The sequence below is a fragment of the Camellia sinensis genome, chromosome 2 (assembly GCF_055761805.1).
Source record: "Camellia sinensis isolate YWXY chromosome 2, ASM5576180v1, whole genome shotgun sequence".
Lineage (NCBI taxonomy): Eukaryota > Viridiplantae > Streptophyta > Magnoliopsida > Ericales > Theaceae > Camellia > Camellia sinensis.
The window spans coordinates 181,627,681-181,637,592 of record NC_138962.1 but is presented as its reverse complement, the minus strand read 5'-3'; the positions used below and the strand labels follow the sequence as shown (position 1 = coordinate 181,637,592).

Genomic DNA, 9,912 nt, shown 5'->3' with positions numbered 1-9,912 from the left:
AACTTGTCAATGTGACAGTGTAGGCTGTGCCTACACTGTCCACGGTTTCAGCTATGTATATATATATATATATATATTTTTTTTTTACACTGTCCACGGTTTCAGCTATATATATATATATATATATTTTTTTTTCTTTAAATATAAAGTGTGGGTTTAGAGGCTTTTTGGCTTTTTTTTAGTTTGAAGCTATTTTAGCCTCAAACTCATCTTCCCAAACACCCCCACAAAACATAGGTGTATAGTTTTCACCCACTATTTATATAATTTTTACAGTTCTAATATTATTGAAAATTACATTTTTATAATAATTGTTATATAATATGAAAATTTTGTTTTGTGGTTACTTAAGTTTGGAGAATATTTAAAAAACTTGAAGTAAGACTATAAAAATTTTGAAATATTTGTATAGGTAAAATTAATTTTTAGTAAATTAGATAGTCTTAATATAGTGATAAATTTTTTAGACTAGAACACTGAAACCAAACTGCTTTTCATGATTTGGTTACGTTCCTAAATTTCTAGAACCGTAAAAACTGAATTAATTTTTTAATTGTCTTAAAATTAAACAAAACGGTCCATCAACACCCTTACTAAAAAAAAAAAAAAAAACTGCTTAAAAAAAAATATATATATTTTTTGTTTGGAACTTTAATTACCTAACAGCAAACATTTTATTAAAGCTCTATGTTTTGCTGAGAAAGCTGAAATGGGCTTCTTTGCCTTTTGATTTTTTGAAACTTTACAAAATAATAATAATAATAATAATAATAATAATAATAATAATAATAATTTAGCTGAAAAGCCTAATGCCAAAAAAATGGGGACAAGTTTTGGTTCAATTTTTGACTGAGTAATATTAACAGTTCACGTTATAAATTTTGGAGTGATATTTTAAGGGTTTTTTAAAGTATTTTCCAATATTTACCCATGTAGAAGATTTTAAGTAGAATTGAGCAAAGGAAAATGCTATGAGCCCTAAATAATTTATTAAATGTTTTATCAAATTGGGACCTACACAAACCTCATGTGTGCCAAAACATTTTAGTAGATTATTTGGAGTCTCTAACATTACTCTTGTACAAAAATAAGATATAAATAAATAAATAAATAAAATTTGTCAAGCCCATCAACTCGTGCCAAACCAAATTAATTCACACCCTTTGAGATGGTGAGCAAGTTGAGTTAGGCAAGTTAGATAATAAAAATTGACAATTTAATTGACTTGCAAATTAAAATTTGTCAATTCATCTGCAAACCGACCCAACCCCTTATATGCATTGCAGATAGCCATACAACCCATCAGAGTTGTTAACCTTTGAAATTGTTAGTTGTATCTATAGTTGTTTTTTTTTTTTTTTCTTTTTTTTTTTTCAAGTGTTGTTAAGAAATTTTCAAGAACTCAAGGCATTAGTCTACTGAACATTTTGACTTGTTCTACCAGGTATTAAAATAAATAAATAAAGGGAGAGAAAGAGAGAGCCCATTTATGATAAGAGAAGGTAAATTATGGAGTGCTGCTATTACTTACCAAAATTCTTTGAACCTCCCATTTTTTTGGATCCCAATCCTAAATCTTAAATTTTAATAATATTTTTTTGGACACCCCACTTATTACTAAATCTACCCATATTCACAATGAAATGCACACCCACCTGAATCCATTCCAATTCCCTCTCTTCTCTCTCTCTCCTCATCCCTAACCCTAAACCCTAAATTTTAATAATATTTTTTTGGACACCCCACTTATTACCAAATCTATCCATATTCACAATGAAATGCACACCCACCTAAATCCATTCCAATTCCCTCTCTTCTCACTCTCTCTCTCCTCATCAGTGATGTCTCTTCTCTCTCTTTTCTTTTACTCTCTCAAAATCCCTTTTGTTCATATGAGAAAGTGAAGATTTTTTTCTCTCTTCTCTCTCTTCTCTCTCTTTTCTCTCTCTCTCTCTCAAAACCCCTTCAAAACCCTAGTTTTTTCTCTCTCTTCTCTCTCCAACATTAACCACATCTAAAAAGTGGTTCCTGAAAACACAATGCATTTACTTGTGGGGTTGGTGTTTTTCGTCGATTAGGATTTCGACGACGTGGGTCTCTTTGGAATTTGCCATTGATTGTGAAATTCAGATAAGAAAGTGAAGATTGATGCAAATTGTAGGAATAGAAAACAATGTATATATATGGAAAACTAATCTCCATAATATTTCCATAATATTTTCAGAATAGAAAACTAATCTCCATATTTTCATAATGAAAAGCACACCCACCCAATATGTTTACCATTGTGTAGCCGAAAAAATGTATTTTGTTCAGAACTGTTTTGTCGAACAATAATGATCCTGTCAGCACTGTATGTTCGAACAAAATTTGTTCATCACTGTGTAACTTGAATCCATTCTAATTCACAACTTAAAATAACATGAATTAAATCCATTCACAATACATAACTTAAATCCATTCCAATTCACTCTTTTCCATTCTAAGTTAGTTTAACAAAGAAAATTACATAACTGACTATCTGCATTAAAGTTCGGAACTTATGTATTGAACGAAAGGATTATGTTCAGTACTGTGTTACCGAACATAATTGTAACAGTCAGCAAACCAGTACCGAACAGCTCGAACGAAACAAGAACGGCCGAAAACGACCGAGAATGTTAATACAATACAGATAAACAACCGAGAATGTTGCCCTCGTCCTCCATTGCTCTACACAGTGAAATAAGTGATGAAGTATACGTTATACTTAAAGCAAAACTTACAAGTTCAATAGCGTTGATGATGGTGATAAAGATGACACATTCAGGATTTAAGATGATTATGAAAAATAATAGATTTAGGGTTTATGTTAATTGGTTATGAAAAGTAATAGGTTTAGGGTTTACAAACATGGAATACGTATAGTTGGAGTTGGAGTTGGAGTTGGGGTTGGAGGTGGGGGTGGGGGTGTGGGTGGGGGTGGGTGTCCAATATTATAGAGTATTAGTTATTATTGATAGGTGGGTGTTCCATTTCATAATGTCTTTTAATGTAATTTTACTTTAGGGTATAATTGTAATAAAAAAAATTATAAAATGGGGGGTCCAAAGAATTTTGGCAGGTGCTAATAGCAGCACTCAAATTATATTGATCTTCTTTTAAGTTTGGAACAAACACAAGAAGACTTGCAGTTTGGAATAATTACATTGGATTTTCTTGAGGTTTTTAATTCACATAATACATAATTCATTAGTTATATTGATAAAAAATAATATTGTGATCTCTTTTATGCTAAAATATTTATTTATTTATGTTTTTCACTATTTGCATTATTATTTATCACTAGTCTTGTTTAAAAAAATGTCAGTATAATTATTTTAAAGACTATCCAAAGAAAACATAATAACCAAGAGAAGATTTGGCTACAATTTTATATTTCAACTGTGATGATGGCAAGCTGAAAAGGTATTGAACCCTCTAATGTTTTGTTTGGCACCATGTAATTCTTGCTTTAAATTTTGAATTTTGAAGAATTTTCTCAGTTAAAATTTTGTACTAAGTAGATGAAATTTTTTTAGGTGTTTCTCAAAGAATATGTCATAGTTTTCAGGGTAAATTACGCTAATCACTTTTGAGATTTGATAAAATTATAATTAGTATCACATTTTTAACATAATTATAGAACTTTTCTTTTAGTATGACTAAAGGAACTGAAATTAATGCAAATGGTGAATAGATATTTAAATAAAGATAAATATATATTTTAGTTGAAAATAGTGACAATATCATTTTTTCTTTATTCATACTACGAATTAGTGACAAAAAATGACCTAATTACTATATGGATTAAAATCTCAACGGATACTAATGTAATTATGGAAAAAACGTGAGATTAACTATATTTTCTTTAAGCTTTAGGGGAGGTGAGCGTAATTTACCTTAGTTTATATATATATATATATATATATCAATTGAGTTCTTATGTTGTTCTCTAAATTAGTAACACAAAAAGTGATGAACTTTACTATCCATATCAATAACTACAAAATTAGGGTACTGTGTAGATTTGTTTCAAAATGACTGAATAATTTCTCCTAAATTGATTTTCATTTCAAATACCAAGACTTGGATTTCATTAATCATGTAGGTGAGATTAATGTATTGGAGTATTGTGGATTTTAATAAATAATAATCGATGACCATTGGACCCTGCTTGAAGGAGGGGGTTCGGGGGCATGCCTTTAACTCAAATTTTGGTGTAGGGGTATTTTAGTATTTTCATACTTGTATATTGTTACCTTAATAGCTATTATTAAATTTGAGCAAGAGACGATTATCTTTGTATCTCTTGTAATTATGTAATCATGAAAATTACACTAGCTGTAGACACAAGTCTAATTTTAATTTCAATCATGTAAATCTTTGTGAAGTCTGATTTTAATTTCAATCACGTAAATCTTTGTGTTTTGTGCACTTGTTTTTTTCTTTTTAATTTTTGTTCTGTTTGTACCCATTTTTGACAGGTGAACCAATCAGGTAAATGACATGTGGCAGGGTCAAAGTGGGGATCTTGCATTAATTAAAGGACAAGTGACACCCATAAGAGTTGATCCTGTGTGTGGGATAGCCCAAAGAATGGGGCAGTTATTGGACTAAGTGCAAAGTGGGAGTTTCTCTCTGTCGAGGGAAGGCTGAAAGTGGTGATGGATATGTGGCATCATGTAAGGAGGGTAATTTGATAGGTAAAAGTGACAATGTGGTGGCACTTGAGTCTTTTAAAGTAAAGAGACAGTTACAGTAGGTGTGCAGTGGCAGTTGCAGATTTGAAGGGTCGTGTGATCAATGGGTTATAGAAAGAAAGAAGGCTATAAAGGCTGGTAAGTGAAGAAGGAAAGGACATCATCATCACAACAACACAACTTTTAAACTAGGAGTAGTTGATTGTAACTTAGCAGTAGTTTCCTCTGTAATTTATGATTTGTAACTTGGTGAACTTCAATAGTTTCATTATGGAATTACTCATCGTTTACTTTGTAATTACTAGTTGTTCCAAAGAAATCATCATTCTCTTGAGACATTTGAATCAATTCCACAATTACTTGATTGTTCTTATTAAATTGTCTTGTTAAAATTATTACTTGGTTGTTGTCGATTAAGATCTAGCATAATTTTTACAAACATGTTCTTATTTATGTTTCATGTCTCACTAATTCTGATTAAGTATATCAATTCCTAACATAATGATCATGCATGTGTTGTCAATTGGGGATCATGTGTTTTTATTCAAAGATTTTATTTAGAACTCTTAAATCTTATTAAGAGATTAAAATTTTGAGTTATCCTTATTGTATTGTGATTCATTAATAAAAAAATAGAAAGAAGATGACTAACTGAGAATAATGGCCATGCTTGTGATTTGGTCAATTGATGGATCTAATACTTCAACAAAAAGAATTACATTTTGTTTTTGTTTGAACAACAAAAAGAATTACTTGAAGATTATAAGTAAAACTCACATTTATTGTATTTCATTTTATTGTGCTACATTTTAATTGAAATAAACGAAATAGGATAAACTACTAATATATCTTAATAATTGAACTCAATTCTCATCAAATTTTATTAAAAATAATTTTAATAAATCATTGCTAAAAATAATATTTTGTGATGATTTTTTTGCATATGTAGCAAAAAATTGATAATTAGTTACTTTTTTTTTGTTACGGTTTTTATAAATTGTCGCTAAAATTTACAATTAATGACTTTTTTGTGACGAAATTTTCAAACTGTAATTGAAAGTTGAAAATTAACGACTTTTTTTGTGACGATTTTTTTAAACTGTCACTAAAACCTATAATTAGTGACATTTTTTGTGATAATTTTTAAACTGTCGTTGAAAATTAATAATTAGCATAGTTCTAAATATCGGCCGGTACCGGCCGATTCGTACCGGAAAACCATACCTCCGATTCGGATACTCAGCGGTATACCGGTGAGAATGGAATTCACAGCCGTAGCGTCCGAGTCCCAGTACGTAGCGGCGTGAATCCGATATATGGGCCGACACGGGCCGATACAGTCCGATACGGTCTCTGTTTCTGAGTCTCTGTTTTCTTCTTGATGTGCTGATTGGAGCTGGAAGGCGATAATAAGGTTGGTTCTCAAGATGAGAGATTACCGGTTTTGACGATACGAGACATGGATCCTATTTTGGAGGTGAATTTGATTGCTGGGTTGAAAAACAACTTGAAGTTACATGAAGTTTTGAGTGTTCTCAAGGAAGAAGGAGTTGAAGGGCTATTGTGCTCTGTTTCTGATTTCTTTTTCTTTTTTTTTTTCGTCGATCTAAAGCTGAATAGGTGCCTGGGTTTGGTGGATTTGTAGATGGGTAAGAAGAAAGAGATACTTGGGTACATGGAGGTGCATGGGTTTATGGTGAATTTATAGATTCAAATGTTTAAGGTTTTTTTTTTTGTTTTTTATTTTATTTTATTTTATTTGTTTATACACATATACCGCTATTTATATTAATATATATATATTTATTTATTTTTTTCTCAGTACAAGAAAAAAAATATTCAAATCAATTTTTTTATTAAAAGTTTAACATATGCCAAAAATAAATACATATCATTTAATTTAAAATGAGTCAAAAATATTCTTACATAAAGAAATTTTGATTAAAATGTAACAAATTAAAATTAAAAGAGTCAAAAAAATGAATAAAATTTAGTTTTAGAGGGATTGCTAATGATTTTTAAAATTTCACGGTCGCGACACCCGATTCCCGATACGTACCGGCCGATACTACCGATACCGATACTCCGCGATCGATACCGTTACGTCAGCCGATACCGCGATTTAGAACTATGATAATTAGTGACTTTTTTTATAGTATTTGATGAAAAACTCCATTAATTATCATATGACTTATTAGACAATAAGCCTACCTATTAGGACTTACACGTAAGTTTTCCAAAAAAATACTTGTCTCATTATGTAAAATTTAAGTATATTTTTTTAATGTTACAATTTATTAAACTCAACGCCAATACATCCACCGAATTTATTTAGCCTGAATTCACCCAAATGAATCTCTTTTCAGGAAGAGACTTACGCACAGGAGTCTCTTCTTCAAAAGAGACTCGTTCAGGCGAATTCAGACTAAACAAATGCGGTTGACGAATCATTAATTTTCTAAACTCTTGGAAGTTGTAACCAACATGAAAAAAAAAAACAAAAAAAAAAGCATAACATACAACTAGGACCTCTCTAAGAGCTTTATTATATCCTTGCTCTACTATTATCTTATATTAATTTTAGAGAAAGCTAATTTGTTTGTAATATGTTCACTTTGAGCGTGCATATGTGCAAAAACCTTCACATCTTACACCAAATTTGTCTATAATTTTTTTTTTCTTTTTTTGTTTTATAAATTTAAAATTCAAATACAGAATTAAAAGAATCACATAACTTCTACACAATCATAATTATTATTTTTTTAAATAATATGTGCGAAACCTTTACATCTTACACCAAATAGACCTGTAAAAATTTGTCTTTTTTTTTTTTTACATATTTAAAATTCAAATACAGCATTAAAAAAACCACATGACTTGTACAAAATCATAAAAAAAAAAAAAAAAATGGAAGGAGTAATCATGATAATGTTTATTCACTTTATTTTCTCTATTGTGTGGGAAGGCCACAATTGTTTTTGGAGGTGTGGTGCACTCCACACATCCATGTTCACCAACTAACTTGGGAGTTGATTAATCCCTTTCATCAAAAACCCAACTACCATTTTTCTCCTTTGGTCAACAAATCATCATCTCCAATGAAAGAAATTCTAAAGTAAAGCCAAAAATAAAAAAGATGACAAGACAAAGATTAAAAAAAATTAAAAATAAAAATAGAAAAATAAAGTAATTCTAAAAGCAAAGAAAGAGTCTATGAGAAGGCACATCAACCTCCACCCCCTCCCTCCTCCACTTTACTTCTCTTTCCATCTAAGCTCCCTCCTCCCCTCCCCTCCCCCCCCCCTCTCTCTCTCTCTCTCTCTCTCTCTCAGTATAGATATTGGTCATGGGTTCAGTGGGCAGCCCAAATTCTTGGGCACCATATGATGGTTATATGGATTGTTCACAAGGAATTTGCAGCATATACTGTCCACAATGGTGCTACATCATCTTCCCTCCTCCCCCTCCCTTTGTCCCGGTGGACGATTCTGCTACCAACTTCTCTCCTCTCATCATCGCGGTCATTGGCATCTTGGCTAGTGCTTTTCTCCTAGTAACCTACTATACCATCATATCAAAATACTGTAGTAGAAGACGAAATCAAAATCGTCAAAACTCAGTAACCCAAATTGAAACAAATCACAATCAAGCGAATCAGAACACTTGGCAAGTCACCTCAACTGGGTTGGACGAGTCACTAATCAAGTCCATTGCGGTTTTCAAGTACAACAAAGAAGATGGGCTAGTGGAAGGCACGGATTGCGCGGTTTGCCTTAGTGAATTCCAAGAAAATGAGAGGCTAAGGCTATTGCCAAAATGTAGCCATGCTTTTCACCTCCCATGTATTGATGTTTGGTTGAAATCTCACTCGAATTGCCCTTTGTGTCGTGCCAATGTATTAGTACCTAGCAATAATTCTTCAGCTCTCCCACCATCTCCGATCACACAAAGTTCTTCTTCTCTTCAAATTCATCGACAAAATGATCTGACACTTGTGGTCGATGATCAAAGTGGGCATGGCACAGAGTTTGTTGTTAGCCTTGCTAGCGATGTTGATTCAAAGAACAACTTTGAGGATATTAGTGGGATTGAAATGGTTGAAAATCAACAACAATTGAGAAGATCATTTTCATTGGGATCAATGTCATGTCAAGGCCATCTTTTAATTGCTGATATATTGCATATTAGTGAGGATGATGAGGAGAGACAAATGGGAATTCATGGATTGAATACCGGCATTGGATCTTCGCGGGGAATTTGGGGAGACAATAGCATGAGACATGGTGGAAATGAGGGGTTTGAATTGCAGAGATCGGTATCCGATGGCAGGATCAGTTTGAGAGGGCATGAAAAAGGAAAGAATTCTATCATTCCTAACTGATTTTTTTTTTTTTTTTTTTATTGTTTTTTGTTTATAAAACAACATTTGTGTATATTTTAGATCCACAAGGCTTACAATTGAACAAATGAAATGAACCAGAGATCCATGAATTGAAATGTGTATCTTCAAACTTGTTACTGAAAATATAGCTCTAATTGTTTTGGATCTGATTCAATGATCAACTTCTTCTGCTAATGTGGATTGCAGATGCAGAATTCTATTATTATTATTTTATTTTTTTATGTTGAGAAATGCAAACAATTGAGTATCGGTTAAGCATGGAAGATACTAGGGAGAGTCAAACTAATTGGCATTCAAGTTTACTACTTGCATTAAAATTTGTTCCTTAGTTGCTCAGCTGGGTAGTGATATACAAATAAAATTTTGTACAAAAATTTCATATAAGATGATTTATCTTTTTGTGATTCCTTTATTTTCAGTTAAAACACCTATCATTATTATCATACTTTTAAAATTGTCATTGATGCCTTATTTTGGATAAAAATTTTATCTAATAAACAATCTTCCTATAATCACATATAGTACATAAACATACAATATAGAAAAATGATGCAGACCACTAATTAGTGGCCACACTAGGGATGTGCCACATGTGTTTTGTGCCTTAGTTTTTTTTTTTTTTTGGCTTGCCACATCATTAGTGGTGATGTTAGTTGTGATGTTTTAGTGGTCTGTATCATTATTGTACAATATATTGATTGACAAGCGTGTGGAAAAACACCTTTTTGTTGATGCTTTTAAGTACAATTGTACACTATCAACACAAAATTTTTTTTTTTAATAAATTAC

At 31.4% G+C, this 9,912-nt stretch overlaps 1 protein-coding gene across 1 annotated transcript; it reads left to right on the top strand.

Moving 5' to 3' along the window:
* Positions 1-7,682: 7,682 nt before the first annotated feature.
* Positions 7,683-9,297, top strand: LOC114323220 (RING-H2 finger protein ATL52). The gene has a single exon (XM_028270767.2). It carries the CDS (start codon positions 8,068-8,070, stop codon positions 9,100-9,102), a length of 1,035 nt encoding a protein of 344 aa, XP_028126568.2. The 5' UTR covers positions 7,683-8,067; the 3' UTR covers positions 9,103-9,297.
* Positions 9,298-9,912: the final 615 nt, after the last annotated feature.

Bases quoted from the DNA above. Each gene is read 5' to 3' on its own strand.
- LOC114323220 (XM_028270767.2), top strand. From the start codon at position 8,068: ATGGGTTCAGTGGGCAGCCCAAATTCTTGGGCACCATATGATGGTTAT.